The sequence below is a fragment of the Peromyscus maniculatus genome, chromosome 11 (genome assembly GCF_049852395.1).
Source record: "Peromyscus maniculatus bairdii isolate BWxNUB_F1_BW_parent chromosome 11, HU_Pman_BW_mat_3.1, whole genome shotgun sequence".
NCBI lineage: Eukaryota > Metazoa > Chordata > Mammalia > Rodentia > Cricetidae > Peromyscus > Peromyscus maniculatus.
Genome location: NC_134862.1, coordinates 101,529,818 through 101,553,640, shown reverse-complemented (window position 1 = coordinate 101,553,640; position 23,823 = coordinate 101,529,818). Strand labels below are relative to the sequence as shown.

At 46.7% G+C, this 23,823-nt stretch overlaps 1 protein-coding gene across 1 annotated transcript in view; it reads left to right on the top strand.

Annotated features, from left to right (window-relative positions):
• The window catches only part of Hhat (hedgehog acyltransferase), a 275,044-nt gene that overhangs the window by 190,419 nt on the left and 60,802 nt on the right, over positions 1-23,823 (top strand). Inside the window, exon 10 of the mRNA XM_006988143.4 lies at positions 12,926-13,127. Within this exon, the coding sequence (XP_006988205.3) occupies positions 12,926-13,127 (202 nt within the window). The remainder of the gene's footprint in view (positions 1-12,925; positions 13,128-23,823) is intronic.

The following is a 23,823-nucleotide window of genomic DNA, read 5'->3' as shown; positions in this document are numbered from 1 at the left end:
CTTCCCAGGTTACAGAATTGCAAACATGCATTATGGTCAGCTTTCTTACATGGGATTCTAGAGATCGAAGTCAGATCCATATGCTTGCAAGGTGAATGCTTTACATACGGAGCTATCTGTGCAGCCCAAAGGCACTCTGTGTGTCTTTTGTTCTTTTCCGACCACAATCCTGATTCTGCACTTCTCTATGACCAGCTAACACACTGGGGTGAGGAGTGGCATGGGTGGCAGAGGTTGAGTTGTTGTTTTTCTAGAGCACTTGACTTGGGCACCACCAAAGGGGCAAAGAGAGTCATGCTCCTGCAGCCTCGTGAGCACACTCCCCTCACATGCACCTGATGCTGAGGGTTTTGTGTAAGGCTTCTGAAAGTCCAGGTCACAAAATAACACCCCCAACTTAAGTGCTTTAAGTTTTGTTTATTTATTGTTATGTAGCGCTGGCACGTGCAGATCAGGGTGGTCTAGAACTCATAGAGATCTGCCTGCCTTGGCTGCATTAGTGCTAAGATTAGAGGTGTGCACCCCCATGCCCAGACAAGTGCTTTAATTTTTAAAAGATTTAATCACATTGTTTTGCTTTTTGGATAAATACCCCACCCCATTTTTGGTACTTCTGGCAGCTTTCCTGGGGAAATGTTGGCAGACAGATGTCTTACCTGCCAGGTCCCACTACCTGTCCTGTTTACTGGAGGAACCTCCATGAGTGGGTTAGCCTGACTTTCTAAAGAGCATCCTCCAGACAGCACAGGGCGGGGAAGCCAGCAGCAGCCTGTGAGGACGGTGGCACTCGTGAGGTTGTCTGGCTGCAGTCACTCTGTGTACAGTGTGGGAGGCAGTGGAAGAAGAGAGGAAATGGTTATAGATGAGGAGGATGAGAGAAAGCTCAGGAGGAGACAGAGGGGTCAGGATTTATCGAGGAGTCCTGGACTTGGGTTTTGGGGAAACACCAGGAGAAGGACTCCAATTTTCTGCCCTGTGTCTTCATGTGCAGTGACATATGGACTTGTCCTCAGCCCAAAGCATTGGCCTACAGTACAGAATCCTGGCGCATGAAGATGAACGAAATGATTTAGGCTGAGATGAGCATGTGACTCCAAGAGATAAGTGGTAAAGGGATTGCCTTCCAAGCAAGAGGACCTGAGTTTAGTCCCCCAGAGCCCAGGTTGGGGGAAGCTGGGTGTGGCAGCATGTGCTTCTAACCTCAGTACTGGGCATGCAGAGACAGGTGGATCCCAGGAGCTCCCAAACCAATGAGCCTAGCCTACTTGGCTAGCCTCATGCCAATGAGAGACTGTCTTAAAAACCAAGGTGGACAATGTCTGAGGAGTGACAGCTGAGGTTGTCCTCTGGGGTGTGTGCGTGTGCGTGCATACATACATATACACACCTACTATATACACATAATACATACACACACACACACACATACACACATGAATCAAAAGGTAAGATTAGATGTGAAAAAATATTCCTCCAAGTGAGCACTAAACCTGAAGTAGAAGAAAAAATAGGCTGGGGTAGGCTTTGGAAGGACTGCGGGGCCCAGATCCAAAATGAGCTCACTGGCTGGGTAGAGTCCATTTGGTGATTCATAAGTGCAGGTGGTAGCCCAGGAGGGAGCCAATTGGAGGCTGACTTTGGTGGAGCCAGGCTGATGGGTCTCCATTTGGGTCATAAGGGATGAGAATCCACCATATACAAGACATCTATCTCTGTGGAAAAGACTTGGCAGCTGTGACAGGCATATGCTTCCTGGGGAGTCTTTTGTGTGGACATCTTTTGCCTTATAGTCACATATCCAGCTGTTAATGTTCTTTTCTATGTGACCACTAACTAGACTTTCTGCATGGGATGCTATGTTGCCATGGGAACCTAGGGTCGATGTTCAACAGAGCCTCTCCTCTTGCCTTCGGGAGGTGCTGTCCAGCATGGCTGCCTGCGTCATTGCACCGTAAATGCAGATGGAGAGAGAAATGCCTCCATAGGCCTCCTGGCATTTCCTGACTGCACTTGTGTTTAGAACACTTGCTTCTAGAGGGCCCGAGGCACCACACCAGCACAGTGACCTTCCCATTTCACACAATCCTTTTATAGCACATTTTCCCAGCAGCCATGACAGATGAGTGTGAAGATTGGGACCAACAGTGGGTAGGATGTGGGTGAGAGGCAGACATCCAAGGAGGAACAGATAGTTCAGTCACTAAGGGACTGTGCATCCAATGGCATAGTGCTGAGCCTTAGATTTAGGAGGTGCTGACAGAACAGAGGGCAGACAATGTGTTGAGGGAAGGGGAGGCTGGGGCCTGCCTTCCCCTGCTGACCACAGGGCAGGAGAATCACATATCAACCCTCAGTCATGCACACATTCAGATTCGCCTCTTGGCTTCTGGCTTGCCATGTGCTGCCCCCTTTCATGTGGCCTGGAGAAGAATATAAGAGCTTTTAGTGTCCTCTTAGGAGGAAGGTAGAAAGACAGGCAGGCGGCCAGGAAGTCTTGGTGGTTATTAAACTGAGTCTCTGAGGATCTTTTTATTAGTGATTAGGCTCCACTTATCAGCACTAGAGAGTATATACTCTCCCTCTGTCCCCTTTGAGCAAACCTCCAAGGAACTTGCTTCGCATGCTTTTTTATAGCCAAAGACAGAGGCAGGCCTGGGAAAGGGGTTAGAAACCCCCATTGAGAGACACCATAGTCTGCCTTCAGGTGTCCCTTTGCCCAAGGCTGCTAAGTTCTGAAGATGACATTTTCTAGGGCTGTTTGCTCAGGGTTATTTCAAAGGCTTGTGTGTCACTGGGACACTGAATCTTTAGGGCACTGTCAGGTTGCTTCAAAATGGAGGAATGAAAACCTGGCATGGTGATGCATACCTGTAATCCCACAGCACTTCAGAGGCTGAGGCAGAAGGATTTCCTTGAAGTCAAGACCATTCTAGGCTATGCAGTGAGTAGCAGGCAAGTACATAGTAAGACCTTGTGTCAAAAAATCAAACCAAAAAACACACACACATGCATACAAACGTGCACACACACGTATACACACAGACACACACATATCCCCACTCATACAGCAGCCATTCATTTCAAGGGACATTATCAGGTGACTTTTGTAGGTAAGGTGTATCCTAGGTGGAAGGGCCATAGTGTCTTTGTTGCAGGGTATTGAAGATGGTTTGGGTTGTGGTAGGGTTGTCTTTATCCTCATCCATCAATACACCCTCAATGCTACATATGTGGAGGACATCTGCATGACATTTGGATTAAACACCAGCAGCAGGTCTATGTGGGTTGAATCCATAGCTCTCACCTCTCACTGAGACCCTGTGGTAGTTTGAATGTCTGCTGGAATGCTGCCATGTCCCACCATGGACTGAACCTCTGAAAATGTAAGCCACCCTATAAATTTTCCTTTATAAGAGTTACCATGGTCATGGTGTGTCTTCACAGAAGTTGAAACCCTAACTAAGGCAGAAGTTGGTACCAAGGGTTGGGCTATTGCTGTGATAGGCCTGACCATGCTTTTGTTTGAAGGACTATGGACCTTGGGGCTATGGATTAGAAAAGCAGTTGAAAGCTTTACGTGCTGTTTAATGGGATGACCTAGCAGGAGCATGGAAGACAGTGGTGCTGAGGGTGATTTGAACTGGGGGATCTGGTTCAAGAGGTTTCAGAGGAGAAGAATATTAACATATTGCCTAGAGATCATTCTTGTGATGTTTTGGTGAAGAATGTGGCTGCTCTTTGCCTTTGTCCAGAGTCTGCCTGAGGATGAAGTGAAGAGTTTTGGATTAATTCTGTTGGCAGAAGAAATCTCAAAACAGCTTAATGTAGACTCTGTCATGTGGTTATTAGTGGTAACTCTAATGAAGATTTATAATGAAAAGGAGCAAGCTGAGCAAGGAAAAATACAAAATGTAAAATTTGAGGAGAAAAGGAGCACCAGGAAGTGGAATGGAGCTAAATCCTGTGTTCAAGGAGATAAAGAGACTAAGAAATGGAATAAAGGGAGTGGTGACCTCAGGGCAAGATCTCACCCAGCTAAGTTTCCAATTTGTGAAAACGAATTAAAGAAAAGCTTAGAGCTGGGTATGATGGTGCATGTCTTTAATCCGAGCACTCCAGAGGCAGAGGCAGGTGGATCTCTGAGTTTGAGGCCAGCCTGTTCTACAGAACAAGTTCAAGGAGAGCAAAGCTTAGGCAGTGAAGGAAACCATTGAAAACAGAACACTGGTGAAGTTGTAATTTTAAAAGGGGGGCATGTTCTAACCCCAGTAAGCAGCAGAACTTGGCAGCTTTGGCCATGTGGTTCTGGCTTTAGGCTCAAGGATAGAAGAAAGGGTTTATGGAATCTTCCTCCATGACTAAGAAAAGCCACCAGGCATGTGTCAGGGATGTCCATGAATGGAGGCCCAGAGAGACCATTGTGTGAAGTTGTAAAGGAGATTGCCTTGGAGAACCCAAGATGTTGGGGATGCTAGAGCCATGGGCCATCTGCAAAGGAGAGCTTCTAACAGGGAGTAGAACCAGCCCAAGAGAAAGAAGTATATCAAACTCAACAAAGCTGAAAGGACTTGGACATCTGAAGAGTGTTTCAACATCAGACACAGAGATGCAGAGTTTGGAGTTTGCCCAGCTGGTTTTCGGTCTTGCTTTCTTCCCTATGTTTTGGAATGGTAATGAATATCCTGTGCCATTATATATTGGAAGTATGTGATCTTTTTTATTTTGATTTTATAGGGGATTACAGTTAAGAGATTTATGAATCTTAGAAGAGACTTTGAATTTTAAACTTTTAACATTGTTGAGAATGTTATAGACCACAGAGACTTTTGAAGTTGGACTAAATACATTTTTCATTATGATATTGTTGTAAACTTATGGGGCCAGGGAGTGGAATGTGGTAGTTTGAATGTAATTGTTCCCCATAAGCTCATAGGGAGTGGCACTATTAGGAGGTATGGCTTTGCTGTTGTAGGTGTGACCTTGTTGGAGGAAGTATGTCACTGTGGAGGTGGGCTTTGAGGTCTCATATATGCTTAAGATACTGCCCAGTGTCTCAGACCACTTCCTGTTTCCCATGGGCTCAAGATGTAGCTCCTCCTTCACTCTCACCTCCTTCTCCAGCACCATGTCTGTCTGCATGCTGTCATATCCTGCCATGATGATAATGGACTGAACCTCTGAAACTGTAAGCGAGCTCCAATTAAGTGTTTTCTTTATAGGAGTTGCCATGGTCATGGTGTCTCTTCACAGCAATAAAAACCCTAACTAAGACAGACCCGGATCTGGCTAATGGTGCTGAGTATAGAGCATCCTGAAGTCAGCAAGCTGGAACCTCTGGTGCCTTCACATGCTTACAGAAGACACAGGAATGCTCGTCTCTGTGATGGTGCTATTTACATGATGGCTTTGTGAGGAAAACTGACAATTTTAAACTATATCTATTAATTTAAAGTTTGATGCCTTTGGAAATATGCATATACTTATGAAGCCAACACCAGACTCAGAGGAGTAAATATACCCATCACCTATAAAACATTCCTCATCTGCCTTTGGTTTCTTCCTTTTTGTTGATAAAAATAGTGTCTCCAATTTTGCATCACTATGACTGAATACCAGACAGAAGCAGCTGAAGGAATGGGAGGTTTATTTTGGCTCAGTTTCTGAGGGTACGGTAGGGCGTGAGGGGAGACCTGGTTGCTACAGTGACTGTCAGCAGGAATGTGTGGTGGTTTTGTCTGCAGGGTGTAGGTGGGAAGCAGAGAACACAGGCTGGAACAGATGCAGGTCTGAGCTTCAAATGCTTCAGAGTCCTGCTCTGGCTCCTAGCCTGCTTCTGGACAAATAGATCTCACATCTTTGAAGGCTCCACAGTCTTCCAGAACACCTGCTGGGGACAGGATGTTTTAGATCCAATCCATAATAAGTAGCAAGGTATTCCCTGTGCTGCTGGCCAATTAGCAAGTGTGCAGGCGTTCATCTGTAATCAGGAAATCCTCTCTGTTGGAGCAACATTGATGCATGAACCTGGAGTGTTCTGCTAAGAGAAGCCAACTGGTCCAGAGGAGAATCTCCTGTATGATCCATTTATAGGAAGGAACCATCATAGTTGAAGTGTGTGGAACAGAGGGAAGAGTAGGTGCTTCCAGGGCAGGGGTAAGGGAGGAGGGTTCATTACTCATCAATGGTTTCAAATCTCAACAAGATGAAGACATTCCTGGGATCTGCCTGGTCTTACTCTCCTCTCACTTGAGGCACTGCCCACATCTCTCACTAAGTATCCTTGCCACAACTAAGAAGGAACATGAACCTCCTGGAGCCTCCCGAAGCATCCTGGGGAACCCCCCTGGAGCCTCCTGAAGCCTCCCAGAGCTCCCCAGAGCCTCCTGAAGCCTCCCAAAGCATCCTGGGGGATCCCCTGGAGCCTCCTGGAGCCTCCTGGAGCTACCTTCTCATCTGATCTCCACAGATGCCCAGAAGAAGGTGTCAGTACCCTCTGTCCACATTGGCTGAGGCCCTGCAGTAGATTAGACTTCTGACAGGCTCTGGGGTCCTGAGATGGTCCAGCAGGCCCAAGGCCTTGCCTCTGGCTCCTAAGTCCTTGTCTAGCACTTTGCTATTGGCTTGGGCTGGCCTTTTCCAGACTTTCAACATTTCCTGCCCTGAGAAGCAGAACTCTGGAGGGATTATCTCCGGGTTTTACACTGAAGATCAAGCTGTTTCTCTAAGCTTTAAGCATAGTCTTGGGTTTAGCATAGCACTTCAGCCCTCGGAGCCACCAGCTTTGTGGACTTCACGATTATGAGTTTTGAAAATATGGGCATCTAATGACATAAACATGGATGTTTAGATTCAGGGTAGGTGTGGCTTGACTGAGTTTGTTCTTGCTGTCGTTTTAAGACAGGGTTTTACTCATCACTTCAGGCTAGCCTCAAACTCACAGCAATCCTCCTGCCTCTCTGCCTCCTACCTGCTAGGATTATAGGTATGAACCATCACCATGGATGATTTAGCTTTTATTTTATAAATTCCGCAATTTTCTACTGAGAGCCAGGACATATAATTCTTACTAGGTAACTTTTCAGAACTGTGTAAAAAAAAAATCTCTACCAAGCTCCTTTTAGTGAAGGAACAGAGAATTCGCCTGGCTCAGAATATCCCCTCTGCTTTGCAAGTGGTCCCCTCCTCACTTTCTGGAAATGATCGAGTCTATGGCTGCCCATTAACCAACTGTGGTTTCCTAGTTATTAAAGTTGCATTATGATCTGCACTGAACTGAAAGATATTAAAAGCAAATTATATTCTTTTTTGTGTCTATCCTCCTTTAAAACCCTTTATAAGTAATCTTTAGCTTACTAAAGATTGAGAAATAAACACTAGGCCTTTATCTATGCCCCTTCGGATAGGAATTTGACTGGCACACCATCACTGGCTAATGTAGAACACTGAAATGTTCACACACACACACACACACACACACACACAGGCTCACACTTCCTCACCTTTTTAGCCCTGTTGGAATCTTAGAATTTAGCTGAGATGATAGCCATAATAGAAAAGTCATGCCCTGTGAAGACATTTTCAGGAAGCAATGTACTTACTGTGTGATTCTCTAGGTCAAAGAGAAAGTTAGAAAATTCAAAGGGCATTTCCTGGGAAACGGGAACAACAGACTAGATTTAAGACATGCACATGCATGAACTTCTTACCCTGTCCCTGCTGCAAGTGTATTTGTGAGGTATTCTTTGTGGTGGGCATGGGGGAGGTAGAGAGAGACTGTCTTCCCCTCACGAGAACTGCCCACAGGCATGTACCCCCCTCCCCACTGACTTCCTATGCCCTACATCTGACTGACACGACATCTTCAGGGTGCCAGCCTGGCCACTGTAGCACGTTATCTCTGAGGGTAATTATTTGTTCTGTCCAATAACAAATATTATACCCCGACTCTTGGCGCTACACTCAATAGTAGTTCTAATAGAACTAATAGAGTTCACCAGCCCAAACACGTTTGTAATGATACAGTGTTCTAAAGATCCCTTGACCCCAAAGAGACTGAACTTTTGTTGGACCTTGCGTCCAAGTTAATTGTATGTCTTGAAATCATTTAAGACTATGTAATTAACCTGCTAGCCTACTGTGTACTCAGCCTGTTTAACTTGCCTTTAAGAGAATAATACAACCAACCTGGCTTGCTTTAGATCGCCCACAAAATCAGCTTTTACAACCTAGGCTAGTTCACAGCTTTAATCTTAAAGTATGTACTCTTCCATGTCCTGACCCAGAATATTGTATGTACACACACACACACACACACACACACACACACACACACACACACACACACGTAGTGGTGACCATTTGCTGAAAGCAGCCAACAGATTGAAAGCAACCATCAAACAAATTTTACTATAAATATTGCAGGCGATATAGATATAGTTTGATAATGTCTGTTGTAATCTTGAGTGCTAGTCACAGTCAGTAAAGCAACTTCTTTCCCTAGAAAGCTCTGTTGAGGATTCTGTAAAGAATTACTCATTTCGGTCCTATGACCTGTTTCCTGTGTTCTTCAATAAACACAGAGCAAAGCCCTGGGTTAGGGAGAGGCACAGCACGCAGACACAACTAACGAAAACTAACAGTTTCCGGCTCACATGACAGACAGACCACAGATCAGCCTCTGACCACAGACTGCAGGCAGACAGGAGAGAGGGAAGGACTGCAATGTGGGCTTGTCCTTGGTCACAGTAATCTAAGAGGACGTTGCTTTGGCTTCATCCCTTAGTGTGGCAGTGATGCACTTTGGAGTGCCTCTGGGTTGTCTTGAACGCTTCAGTGGATGCCCATCTCTGTAAAGGAGCATTATTTTTCCTAGTTAATAAAAGACAGTGCACGGTGGCATGTAACTGTAGTCACAGCTCTGGGGAGGCAGAGGCAGGAAGTTTGCTATGAGCGTGCTGGGGTTACAGTGAGAGGTCCTGTCCCCAAAAGACTAGTGGATATGTCTATGGAGACTAATCTGCCCACCTGATCAAATTAGGGGAGCATTTACCACCGAGGACGACTCCCACTGTGATAATGGTGACAGAGAACACACCGGTTTAAGTTGGACCTCTCAGGGCAAAACAAGCTTTGTCATTTTTTGCCTGAAGTGTGCAGAAAGCACCTGGCATGGGCACCCGGTCAGGGGCAGGCATTGTGAACACCATCTACGTGTTGCTGCTAGCTTCCTGCTGGCTTGGGGGCACCCATGTTGTGTTGATTCTGTGAGCTATGTTTGCATGAAGGTGGCGCCTGCAGAGAGGTGCCACCCTCCGTCAGCGTTCTCTGCAGACAGTGACCACACACGGCTGGCCAGGCAGGATCAGGCTGTATGTCCCGTACACTTGGTGTTTTTGCTCTGCTGAGTGTGTCTCCCGCCAGAGATCAGTGGCTGTGCAGCTCATCTGAGTGGCTCGTGAACGTTTCTGAGACAGACATGCCTGTCTTCTTACTAATCACAGAACCAGGCTGGTGGGATGTATTGAAGAGAGAGCCCCTATTCCCTCTTCTCGCCAACCCACCGCCTTCCAGAAATGAGGAGTGAAGAGTCCACCCTCTTTCAGGTTTGGAACAAAGAAGTTTTGTGCTCTTGGAGACCTGCAATATTGTAATTTCTTAGTTCCTGGATTATTAAGAATTTTCAGAGACTGTTTTTGGTCAGCTGTCATTTTCAAAAGCAAAGTAAGAGCTTATGGTTTAAACCGCTACATGTGAGGAGGGGGTAGCCGCTGCAGCATCCCTAGCTTGCAGACAGGTCCCTTTTGGATTTGGACCCAATGACAAGTCTCACTGGTGGGAGGCATGGCAGGCTTTTATTCTGTACTGGGTTTTCTGACATGTGAGGCTTATTTTTCTTTAGTGTGTACCATCATAACATGTAAACAAACCTGTAAATACTGCAATGTTTCCTTTAGTCACACTGTTGAAGATGACCATCTTTTAAAAGCATACCGTGTTACAATACCTGACAGTAGCACTGTGGTGGGAAGGGGTTAGTTACCTCAGTGCCTATAGGAGACCACTGAGGTTCCAGCCCACATCCTCTCCCGATTTCACGCTGATAACCACGTAGCCTCTAGGGGGCAGCAGAGCTCCAGGTAAGAGCTGCACTCCTGCAGGTGTTCTCAGGCTCACCGCCCCTCCTCCTCGGTGTCCCGCCAGCAGCGCCCAGCTCTTCTCTCTGCTTAAAGAGCCTCTTCCTGATGCCTCCCCAAAGTGGGACCCTCTGTGGTCCAGCCTCCCACACTCCTCTGGTCTCCTCAACCCCATCTCTCCCACACTGAAGTCTTCCTGACGGACCTGTCATATGGCATGTCGCCTCACAGCAGGACCTGATGTTGTCTCACAGCCAGGCTCGCCCGTGCCAGGGCAAGAACATCTGAGGTCTTTGTGTCTTATAATGCCAGGTGCCTGGAAGGCTTAATAAGTAAATGCTGGAAGCTGAAGGAGCACTCCCTGTGGTGTGTATGCATGTGTGTACAGGATTATCTGTGCATGTGTGTGCAGGTGTGTGTGTGTATGCATGTGTGTACAGGATTATCTGCATATGTGTGCAGGTATGTATGTGTATATACATGTGTACAGGATTACATGTGCATGCATATACAGGTGTGTGTGTGTGCACATGTGTGTACAGGATTATATGTGCATGCATGTGCAGTTATGTGTTTTTTGTGTGTGCATGCATATGTGTGTACAAGCCAGAGGATGGCCTTGGATGTTGCTGACAGGTGGCCAGGCTAACTGAGGTGGCTGAGGGAGGGGAGAGGAATCAGGACATGAAGGCTGATCAGGTGGAGCAGGGAGGGACATTCCCTAAACTGACCTAGCGGGATTCTTGTTACACCTGGGCGGTGCAGGCCAGACAAGCACGAACAACAAGCCACGTTGTAGGGGGCTTCGAGGGACCTGATAGAGCTTAGTCAAGGGGAGAGTCTGTGGAGGAGGCAGAGTCCTGTGTGAGACCTAGAGATCAACCCCAGGCACTTCCAGGAGCAGTCCCCATCACAGCTGGCTGGGACAGGAAGTTCAAGTGTCCTGGTGCGGGTGAGGTGACTGAATGAGAACGAGGACGTGACGGCAGGACATGGTTGAGGAGAAGGGTTTATTGTCGATATGAGGGAGAGAATGGTCAGAGGCCTTTAGAAGGGTCCAGACTGAACATGGCCAGCAGGACAGACTGGGCCATGAGAGGAGGGGGCGGGGGAGAGAAGAGAGGAGACCAGGCCAAGAGAACCAAGAAGGCTGATTTATGTAGGAATCAGGAGCTGGGGGAAGAGATGAGAAGCTCCTGGGAGGGGCTTTGTAGGGTTTAGGGTAGGGGCAGGATGAGAAATGCCGGGAAGAGCCACAGGTACTGTGTGAAACTTATGCCGGGTTTCTTGGGGGTGGGGGTGGGGGACAGTGCCGACTGAGGACAGTAACCTGTGCATTTAGAGAAGCTTGGAGAAATGATTCTGAACATATTCAACAAAAAGAAAAACAGAAGTTGGAAAGAAGCTGGGGATGTGGTAGAGCACTTTCCCAGCATGCACAAGGTCCTGAATTCTAGCCCCAGATGGAAAAGCAGAGTGTGAGGGGCCAATTACATTGAATGTACATTGACTTGCCACTCAATGTCTTAGTAATAAGCTTAATTTTTATACATTGTTTAAATTATTTCAAATAAAATACTTACATAGTTTTTTGACATTTATCTTTTGGTCTGATTAATTTTATTTACTTTTGGCTTCTTCTGAGAAGGAGTTCTATTAGAAATGATTTTTTAAAGATTTATTTATTTATTATGTATACAGTGTTCTGCCTGCATGTGTCCTCTGCAAGGGCAGAGGAGGGCACCAGATCTCCTTACAGGTGGTTGTGAGCCACCATGTGGTTGCTGGGAATTGAACTCAGGACCTCTGGAAGAACAGTCAGTGCTCTTAACCACTGAGCCATCTTTTCAGCCCCTAAAAATGATTTTTAAATAAAGTTTCTTCAACAGTAAGAAAGTAATGTGTGTATAGTACAAATAATAAAACATTAAGGATTCTGGGATGGATTCTGGAAGGGCAGATGTGAAGCATGGTGCCTCAAGGAATCAAGTAGAAAAGACCCTTGTAAAGTGTCTCAGAAGACATCATAAAGACCTCTTGTCCCCTCTGGGAAAAAGAGGAACTGACCAGAATGACTGAGGCCTGTGGTCTTCTAGAAACCACAGAGGAGTGTGAATCTCTGCACTTCCATAACCTGGGCATTAGTGACTCAGGGATGGAGACATATCTAAGGATGCCAGGCACTGGGGCAGAGGTAAGGCTTTGGCACAGCACTCCGTTGAGTGTAGAGCTCCTCTCTATACTTGCTTCTGGGCCACTTGCCTGGGAATCTGGGACCAGCTCCATTATCCTTCTTATGCACCCCACTCCTACCTTGTAAGGGCCTGCTTTTAGCAACTGTGTCTAAATAATGATTTCCCCATTATTTTAAATATGGCTTTACCATAAATTTAGTAGTCTAAGTTGTAAAATGCACACTTGCCATGATGGTCAGTGTCCTCCCAATGCCAGCATCTTAGTAGGTGCCACATGATGGGCTGCAAGGATGGGTACATCCATTCATCAGCTCTAAACTCATCACTGCCCCTCTTGTAAGTACAATTTTGCCACAATAAGGGCTCCTTGGTATGTATGCTCATCTAACCTAAAGCCACACCCTGTGCAAGTTTAGGATTTTGCCAACAATGAGTGAGGTGGAGAGTTCAAGGTTTGGCCTACAGCTTCCTGGAAGTGGATCTTTGTACCTTAAACAATAATGCTAGTATTCAAGGGAGTCAAGCCAGAGTGCAGGGAGAGGCAGGTGCATCTCTCCACCCATCAGCATAGCTTCTCACAGCCTCTTCTTTCTCCAGGTATGTGTACATTCCACTGGGTGGGTCCCAGCATGGCCTTCTGGGGACACTGCTTTCTACTGCGATGACGTTTGCATTTGTGAGCTACTGGCATGGCAGCTATGAAGACCTCTGGTGCTGGGCAGCACTCAACTGGCTGGGAGTCACTGTGGAGAGTGGAGCCCAGAGGCTGTTAAAGATGCCCTGCATCCGGGAGACCTTGGTGAGCAGGATCCATCATTGCCTGTGTGGGAGGGTATAGGTGAGCAAGGAGAGACTGGTTTGTCAGGGGATGGTGGTCACCAGATTCACTCAAATATGAGCAGTTCTTGTCAGGCAATTTCACAGTCTATGTGTCTCTAGGAAGCATGATAGGGGTGGGGACGGGGGAGGCTTCAAAACCATTGTTTACATGAATGGCTGGTTGGTTGGATGGATAGATGAGTGGATATATGAATGAATACTGTAACTACAAAAGTCTAGGCATTTATTATATAAAAATTACGAAATCCAGACAAGAGTAAATAACTAATAAAACTGACATTAAAACTCACTCTTCTAAAGCATGTTCTGTTTGTGCATGCACACTCAACATGGCCACTCTCAGTGAATGAATGCTATGGTGGTGCTTCAGCTGCCCCTCCGAGCCAGCAGATCTATGTGGAGCCCTAAGGTGGATACTTCATGATTGTTTAATTACACTATTACTAATCATTCCATTATAAATCGTATCGATGTGGATCTCATAATCAGAATGAGTTCTCCTGAGGTAAAACTGTCAGGTTAAGGGGTTTCTCATGTTCACGGCTCATTCTGCATGTTGCATATCAGCTCTTACCGCCCTGAAGACAAGGCGTCAAGTTTCCACCCTCCCAGATGTCCTTGCTAGACCTGAGTGATGCTGGCATTTTAATTTTTGATAGATGCTGTTGGTGCTGGCATAGCAGACAGCTGAGGGGTAAAGCTGCATTCTTTATCTATAGGTGTGACTGGGAAATTAATTGAGTGTTTCCCTCTGTAGATATTTTAAGCATCACACGTATATTTTGCCTTGTAAATGCAGCAGCTGATACATGAGAATCTTGTAGGAAATCAGTGTTTCTGAATGTGAACAATGTTCTGCCAGCCCAAAGAATGGCCCAAAAGGAAATGTGAGTGTCTGCTCTCCTGACAGGCTGTAAAACACAAGAGATTCCAATGGGAAAACATGATTAATGTGGATAAACTCTACCCAGCACATGAGAGTAAAGCAAATACATCTTAAACATCATTGAGATAGAACGGAGGTATTGAAGCGTGTTTCAAAAAAGATAGCCACTCACAGAAGGGCAGTTACCCCAGTAAAAACCGACACAGAGTACACAGCAAAGCAGCACACTGGAAGAAATCAAGTATGCTCATGCAGATTTGCAAATAAACATTTGGGGATTGGAGAGAGGGCTCAGTGGTTAACTCAACTCACCAAAACACAGGATTTGCCACTTTGTAGGGTGCTGACCCCCAAAGCCCTCATGTGCTTACCCCATTTGATATTATGCCCACAATTCAGGCACCTAGGTGCATAATAACTTCAGATAACACTTTGGTGAAATATTTCTCATATAATATTAAATTTACTATTTGTTACTATATTTTATAAAACTTTTTTAAAACATCAGCTGTCTTTTGTCCTAGAAGCCTGGATGGTGTTTGCATTTATTTTTTCATTGTTGTGAGGAAGGGAGGTTGGTTTTGTCTCACAGTTTAAGGGATGCGTCGTGGAGGAGAAGGCATGGCAGCGGCAGCGTGAGGCAGTTGGTCGGTCACACTGCATCGGCTGCCTGGAAGCTGAGAGCAGAGAACTGTTTTTCTCGGTTCATTTCTCCTTCACATTTAGTCTGGGACCCCAGTCTGTGCGATGATGCCCCCTCACATGCAGGATGGGTCATTTCACCTCGGTTAACCCAATCCAGAAACTCCCTCAAGACGTGACCAGAGGTTTGTCTTCTAGGGGATTCTACTGTCTAGTTGACAAGCCATGTTAGCGCCCATAGTGTTCCTGGCTGTTGAGACCCTGCCCCTGAGCACAGGCCAGCATCTGATAACTACGTAGGGCTCACTGTTTGTCTCAGTGTCCGAGCTGACCTGGGGCTGTCAGTGCGCAGGTAATGCTTCCGTCCCTAGCTCTTCTGTCACTGTCTCCTCTGGAGGCTCTCACTATCTCGGCTCTTACCGTCTAGCAGAGAACCTGTTTTCCTTTTCATTCCAAATGAACACAGCTGGAGTTTTAAGATAATTTATTATCATTGTGTGTGTGTGTGTGTGTGTGTGTGTGTGTGTGTGTGTGTGTGTGGCGGTGGCGGCGGGGGTGTGTGGGGGGTCGGGTGCATGTATGGAGGTCCGAGGACAGTGTGGTGGAGTTGGTTCTCTCCTTCCACCTTTTCACGGTTTCCCGTGATAGAACTTGGCTTCCAGGCTTCTGCTGCAAGACCTTTGCCCACTGAGCCATCTCACTGGTCCCTTAAGCTTTTGAATAAATTCTTCCCCCCACGTAGCCTCTTCTTTTCATCCTATGATTTCATCCCCTCACCCCTCTCTTTGTCAAAATCCAAATAGAGACTGGACACCCTCTTGGCACTTGGTTTCATATGACTTTAATCCCTCCGGTTTTTCTGATAGTGTTGTCACGGTGTGAGCTCACTCCCTTGCTGTGCCATCTTTGGTATTCTTTAGGGTTTTCTAGAGACACAGAACTGAGTGTGTGTGTGTGTGTGTGTGTGTGTGTGTGTGTGTGTGTGTGTGTGTGTGTTTGAGAGAGAGAGAGAGAGAGAGAGAGAGAGAGAGAGAGAGAGAGAGACACAGACACAGACACAGACACAGACACACACAGAGAGACAGAGACTAGGGTAGAGAATTAGGCCATGTGGTTATGGCAACTGAGTGGTCCAGACTCAGGAGAGCTGATGGTGTAAGTTCTGGAGGTGTCAGAAGACAGATCTGTGTTAACCAGACCACACTCAAGCGTAGGGATGCTCCCTTGACCTTAGTATTTAAGCGCTGACCTTCAGTAGACTGGCTGATACTGGAGAGGGTAGTGTACTTTCCTCAGAACGTAGATTCTAATGTCCATGTCACCCAGAGACACTTTTTTTTTTTTTTTTTGGTTTTTCGAGACAGGGTTTCTCTGTGTAGCTTTGCGCCTTTCCTGGAGCTCACTTGGTAGCCCAGGCTGGCCTCGAACTCACAGAGATCCGCCTGGCTCTGCCTCCCGAGTGCTGGGATTAAAGGCGTGCGCCACCACCGCCCGGCTTACCCAGAGACACTTTTATCACACACATCCCTGTAAATGATATTTAACTAAATATGTGGGTCACCCTGTGGTCCCAACCAGTTGACAAAACTAACCAACATGCCTTTTTTTTTTCTTTTGCCATGGCATGTATCTTTTGCCGGTTTTTGACACGGATTGACAGGTCTCTGCTAACAGGGTGGTTCTTCCTTCTCTTTACATAGCACCTTCAAACCCAGGGCCTTAGATGGGGCTCAGAAGCACAGGATTTCTTGGTCTGGCTGACTGACAGTTGGACATTCTCCAGAAGACTGTTATGAACAGGAAGCCCTCAGCTTCCATAAGAGGACTCTCTGACAGGTCCCTTCGGTGATGGAAATGGCCACTATGGTAAAACACAAGTCACCATCTACACAAGGCACTTCAGATATGGCTAGGGCCACTGAGACACTGAATTAGGACTTATTTCATTTTAAAACACTTAAAATTATTCTGCTATTTTTGTATGTGGGTGTTTTGCCTTGGCTTAGTTAGGCTCTCTATTGCTGTATGAAACACCATGACCAAAAAGCAAAAGCAAGTTGGGGAGAAAAGGGTTTATTTGGCTTACACTTCTATATATATATCCCTGTTTATTATTGAAGGAAGTCAGGACAGGAACTCAAACAGGGTAGGATCCCAGAGGCAGGAGCTGATGCAGAAGCCATGGAGGGGTGCTGCTTCCTGGCTTGCTTCCCCTGGCTTGCTCAGCCTGCTTTATTATAGAACCCAGGACCACCAGTCCAGGGATTACACCACCCACAATGGACTGGGTCCTCCCCCATGGATCATTAATTAAGAAAATGCCTTACAGCTGGATCTGATGGAGGCGTTTTCTCAATTGGGGTTCCCCTCATGAAGATAACTCTAGCTTATGTCAAGTTGGCATAAGACTAGCCAGCACATGCCTGCATGTGTGTGTCTGTGCTGTGTGCATGGCTGGCACCCACGGAGGCCAGAAAAGGGCATTGGATCCCCTGGGACTGGAATTACAGGTGGCTGTGAGCTGCCACGTGGGTGCTGGGAATCATACCCAGGTCTTCTGGAAGAGCAGCTAGTGCTCTTAACTGCTGAGCCATCTCTCCAGCCCCTTTATTTTATTTAATAATTTGAATCTAGGTAGTTTAACTGTGGCTTCTGGCCACCATCTTGAATAGTACAGTTCTAGAAAAACTTTTTTTTTTAAATAGCATGTTTGACTGTGATAATTTTTAATTTTATTTTATATGTATGAATGTTTTGCCTGCATGAATGTCTGGGTACCACATTGCATGCAGTGCAAAAAGGCAGCACCAGCTCCCCTGGGACTGGAGTTCGCGGTGGTTGTGAGTGCCACCCGAGTGCTGACAGGTCCCTTGGAAGAACAGCAAGTGCTCTTAACCGCAGAACCATCTCTGCAGCCCTGACTTCAGTAATGTAAAACTGTCTTCATTAATGGCGCTCTGCCTCGTGGATCCAGCTGGTAGCTGAGCCTCTTTCTTGGTTCTCTTGAAGCTATCTTGATTCAGCACCTGCATCCCCTCATCTTCAGACATCCTCATTAGCTATCTTAGTGACACTGTCATTCTCGGGTTACCCAAAACCATTAGCTTTTCTGTCTCTCATACATACTGTTTCTTCTGCCTCCCAACTTGATCTTGAACTTTGTTTTCAGTCACTGGAACCCCCCAATCCACAGTCCTCTAAACTAGTGCCTGGTAACCAGATGGCTTCGAATTAGTAGCTCTTCTTCCATTTTAACCCCCTCAATTCATCACCTAGTGATGTTTCTTAGTAAAAACCTAACCATACCATTCTCTTTAGGGCTGGAGAGATGGCTCAGTGGCAAAGAGCACCTGCTGCTCTTGCCGAGAGAGGACCTGGGTTCAGCTCCCAGCACTCACATGGCAGCTCACAATGGTCTGTAATGAGTTCTAGGGGATCCAGCAACCTCTTCTGGTCTTCACAGGCACTTGATACATTTTGTGCACATACCTATATGAAGGCAAAACACCTGTACATGTAAAATTAAAATAACTTAAAATAAAACTCAACTGTGGCTTCCCATTTTCTTAGAACTAAGTGTTTAGAAGGAACTCAGAGGCCCTGCTGGGTATTGTCTGGAAGCCTGCCCCCTGCCACAAGCTACAGCTGCCTCACACAGACTTCTAATCTCCCGGGGTACACTCTCTGCCCACCACACCCCAACTCTTCAGACTTTGTCTTGGTAGACATCTTGTTTGTGACCCCTGTGCAGGCAGGTCCCTCATTTGGGACATCACATGGTCTCTCCTATCCAGCTGTTACAGCATAATGAAATACTTTTTGATGTTTTATCCTCATCTCCCTCACTGATTTTTGGGTGTCAGGTTCAGATGAACAACATAGAATGGCAGTTATCACGGTACTTGGCATGATGCTTTGCTGAGTGAAAGAATGTTGTTTTCTGACTTAATTGAGGAGTGTAGGAAAGAAAGGGGTTTGTGCTGTGGTGAGGACAATGCAGGTCACCCGCTGGAAGAACCCAGGAAGGCAGAGGGCTATTGAACATGGTGCTGGGGCATTATTTTATAGCAGTACAGATACTAATGTGTCTAGTGAAAGCAACATGCTGCTTTAATGCTCAATGAAAACTCCGTGCACATATGAAAAGGATAGGAAGATGACACCTGCTTTATATCCTGCTACTTCCCAAGAAGGGACCTATGGGCCTGACTCTGGGAAACGCAGACCTGCAGGAAGCTGGCAGAAGGCATCTCCAGCAAGCTCCCTTACTGGTTGGAAGAGGAGGAGTTGCTGAGGCAACTCGTTCTTTCCCAACACCGTACTCTCCAGGGAGCCGGAATTTGTGGTTCAGCCTTGAAATCTTAGTTAGTGGTGGCATTTCAAAGCATCGGTGGAATGACGCTGCTTCCTGGCAGCCTGGATTTGGTCTATCCTTGGAGTGAGACCCTTCCAGGCTGCTTGTTGGTTATTCCTTTGCAAAGGTGAATCCATATCCCCAAAGTTGATCCACCCCAACTCACTCCTGATTCCATGTCAATGCATGATTTAAATGTCTTCCCTCCATGTCAATGCATGATTTAAATATGTCTTCCCTCTGCCCCCTCTCCTCTTCTCCCCACAGTGTCTGAATAAGCTGACTAGAATCCCTTACTGAGAAGTGAAATCTCTGCTTATACCTTAACTTAGGAGACATGCCTCCAGGATTGACCACTATGGATCAGTCTAATGGTTCTTGGAGGATCTAAAGTTCTGGTGCAGCAGAAAGAAAGCAGACCATGGCTTTTGGTGTTGTCCATTCAGTTTCTTGGCTGTATTTATTGATTGATTTTGAACAAACAAGTAGCAAGGCTCCTTGCACTTGGCAGATAAATGGGCTGAAAAAAGCAGATGACAGGCTATGAAGGGCCAGTGCCATCCACACTGTGATGGGTTGAAACACAAGCAGACACCTGGCTATCAAGGCCCAATGACATTCACACTTAAATGACTGGATTCTGTGGGATCCCGACTCACCAACCAAGACACAAATGCCAGCTGACTCAACCGCAAAGCCTTTCTTAGTGGTCCGAGGCCAGGGCCCTGAGGGCCTCTGAGGGAATACAGAACAGACCTGCCTATGAGGAACGATGCCGTCTTCAGGGGCAGCTAGTCTTCCATTCTTCCACTTGAGTCCAGCGCAGCAGGGAGAGACCAGGTGCTTACTGGATGTAAGCCTGTTGGGATCAGAGCCCTTCCAAGACTGAGCCCACTTAGGCATGGCCAATTTCATTTCTTAAATTTAGTGTCTTATGTAGGGAATAGATTGTCAAACAGTGGAGAACTCTCAGCCAAGTGTAACATATGATCCCTTTGTCCCCATCCTTGTTCTGTGTCTTCCTCCATGTTTCCTGGATGGTGTTCTGGTCATGTGCACTCGTGAGTCTGTCTAGTCAGCATCTTCTATAACGGACACATGTCTTCCTTGGCTTCTCATCAGGAGACCATCTCAGTGGCAGACACTTTAGATTCAAGACATGATAAGACCGAGGAATAGAGCTTATCTCTGTCCGTAGCAAAATGTCCTATATGAAAAATTAACTTGTTTTCACAATATCAGAAAACACTGATTGACTTAATCTCGCCAGGTATGACTCAGAAGAAAGGTCTGGTCTAAAAAATTTGGGAGCATATAGAAGGTATTTTGGATGCATGGTAATGTTTGAGACAGAGAGGGGGGAGGGGAGAAGAGGGAAGGGGAGGAAGGGGAGGGAGGGGAGAGAGGAGGGGAGGGGAGATGTGATGAGACATAAGTCTACACTGAGTCTGGGACACACTAATACTTCATAGTTGGGTGAAGGAGGGAACCGGGAGGAGGGGTAGAGATTTAGGGGTGGCTTTGCAGAAACTAAGAGGAGGCTATTTCATGGAGGGAGAGCTCACTGCGGGTGATGCCATTCAAGGACCAGATAAATGAGACTAAAGGACTTCAGTCAGAGGGCTAGCAGAAGCAAAGAGTCCTGAGTCCCCACCTCTCCCCACTGCAGCTTTGGTAGTTGAGAGCAATGCCATGTGCAAGCCAGTTAAGGACCAGAGGAAGGTGTTGTGTGCACTGTAACCGGAAAGAAGTTCCTAGAACATTGATGTTCACGAGGAGAGGGGTTGGTGTAAGCTGAGCTCTTGGGGATGGTCCTCAAAGAACTGGGCTTGGGCAGAACCGTAACGAATGTGAGGTAGCATTGGAAGGGGAGGGAGGGAGGTGGACCCTGGTCCTATTATACACCGCTTGACATTGGGAACCTGGGTGCTGTGTTGGAATCCAGAGGCTGACATAACACATGGGGAGAGACATCCTCATAAAAAGGACTTGAGTACCACACTTAGAAATGCCAAACAGGAGTTTTAAATTAACATATTAATACATATGTGAGACCAGCACTGCTGGACTAGCTCCTAAGGCTGGAAAGAGGAGGCCTGTTCTTATGAACAGCATGTTCCTGGAGGGGGTGGGTATGGCCGGTTGATGCCGCTCTGTGGTCTCCCTGCCATGGCGTCATTAGCAAAGCTGGAAATAGGCTGTGAAATTCGTTGCCTATACATTTCCTTCGCAGTGGGATCTGAAGCCTGAGTCTTAACTTCTCTGGTCCGGGAGGTAGAACTCTGAATATAACCCCCCTTTCAGGTTCCTTGGACTCCCCTTTGTCTAGGCGGCCATCTGATGGAGGGCAGGCTCTGGCACGGCATCTGGTTTCTCCTGGAGCGCCGACTCTTGGCTTTAGCCCCTTTTCCAACCCATTCATCTCAGGCTGCAGTAGGGTTGGGTCTCGTGGCACTGTTAACCCACCTAAGAGCACAGCACAGACTCAGACCAGTGCCTCATGGTGCTCCACAGATGAACTTGGGAAAAAGAAAAACTCAGAACACACCCACTGAAGTCCTCTCTGGGTCTCTTCCCTAAGGCTGGGTCTCGTTTCTCCCCCACTAAATCCAGATTAATCCACTGGAAGCATCAGGGCTGAAGCTGACGTGGTTCCTGCTGTTGAGAGGAGGAGCTCTTTGCTTATTCCCCAAATAATATGCTCATACTAAGTGCAATATGTCTTAATGATGTGTGTGTATGTGTGTGTGTGGTGTGTGGTGTGCTGTGCCTGTGTGTGTATAGCATGTGTGAGTGCTCATTTTAAAGCTCTGAGAAGGCACGGAGTACAGGACTTCTAAAATAAAATCCTCCTAAAGCATCTCACATCCCTCCAAAGACCTAGAAATAAACTCTGCTTAAAAAAGCACGCCGAGCAGCTGCTGGCCTTGTTTGAGATGAGCTGGGCTGGCAGCCGCGTGCCTGCAACTACCCACACAAAGTGAAGAGCACACTTTGCGTCCTGTTTCCTCTGCTGTTGGCCCTGCTCATGTAGCAGATTGGAGTCAATGAGAGAATGACCCTTGACTGTGTCTCATGAGGAGGACAGAAAAGACCATGACATAAAAGATGCAGGGCCTTCACCAAGCTGGCTGTGCTCTTAAAAGTGACAGTGTTGGCATTATGATGGTGTTGGCTTAATGCTGTTGTAAGAGAGCATGCTTTTGTTGTCTTAGGTGAAGATGAAGAACAAGTCATACATGTCACAAGATTTACTTGTAAGTACACAGGGACACAGAAAAGCAGTCAGAGGCATGCAGTGGAAGGCACTGTGTGCCACCTCCTCAGGGGATGTCACCTGTGATACATACCTTCTTGTTTCTGCTCATTGTGGTTTCCACCCTATATTGTGATCTCAAGTCAGAGGTTACAGGAAAGCAAGCAGGTGGACTCGCCCTTCAGAGGCCTTGCGTGGCTGGTCTCATGTCTTACTGTGTTAGAGATTAGAGGGTAGAGTTGTCATTCTGAGGAATGAGCAGGGGCTGTTAAAGAAAAGACTAGATGGACACTGGGACTCTGTCACACACATGTGTCATTATTCAACAGTATTAACAGCCCTTCTGGCTCAGTTAATTCTACCAGGTTCACAGATGAGGGAACCGGAGACAGGAAAAGGTATTTATCTTTACCTTGTGGAAGTAGAATGCAGTCCTACCTGATTTCTTTGGAGGAGCAGGAAGGATATTCCTGGATAAATCCCACCCACCCCACATGAAGCACCTGCCCATCTGGCTCTGCAGATCTTGGCTGCTTGTGCATATTGAGTATCTGACTCAGTGACATTTCAGCCCTCAGCCCTCCATTCTTAGACAAGTTAGAAATCGTGTGTGTGTGTGTGTGTGTGTGTCTATGTGTGTCTGTGTCTGTGTGTATCTGTGTGTATGTGTGTGTGTCTATGTGTGTATCTATGTGTGTCTGTGTATGTGTGTATCTCTGTGTGTGTGTCTATGTGTATATCTATGTGTGTCTCTCTGTGTGTCTGTGTATGTGTGTATCTGTGTGTGTGTGTGTGTGTGTGTGTGTGTGTGTGTGTGTGTGTGTGTACCCATACTTGTATGAATGTGCATGTGCATTCTAGATGTCAGTGTTGGGAATCTTTCTCCACCCTCTGCACCTTAGTTACTGAGACAGTCTCTCACCGAACCTGCAGCTCACCGATTCAGCAAGACCAGCTTGCCTACCTGCACAAGGGGTCCTCTTGTCACGCTTCCTGGTGCTGAGGTTATAGGCATGCCATGTCCAGATTCTTATGTAGGTTCTAGGTACCTGAACTCAGGTTGTCTTGCTTCATGACAAGCACTTGACCCTCAGAGCCATCTCTCCAGGCTCCAAAATTTGGAATTTAATTGTAGTTCCACACAATCTTGGATGGAGTAACTAATCTGAAAAATCGGTCCAAGTGAAGTGGGGCTATAGAGGCAGATGATCACTTGTAACTTCATGACGGAGATGTGGGTGTTTTATAGTGGTGTGAACTTTACAGGGTGAACTTGCAGCCTAAATGGCTGTCATACCACCATGGTGTCCCTGGCTCTGCTTGACGGAGGTGTGGTTCTTCAGGGCAGGGTGTGCTATCACAGGCTTCCCCTCCCCTGACTCTGGACTCCCATGTCCATCCCTTAACAGCAAGTTTGAATTCCCTTGGTTCCCCCTGATATTACATCCGTCTTTCTCAAGTCTGTGCTAACTCACTCTTGACTTCTGACTTCTGTGAGTCTTCACCATCTTAGTCTT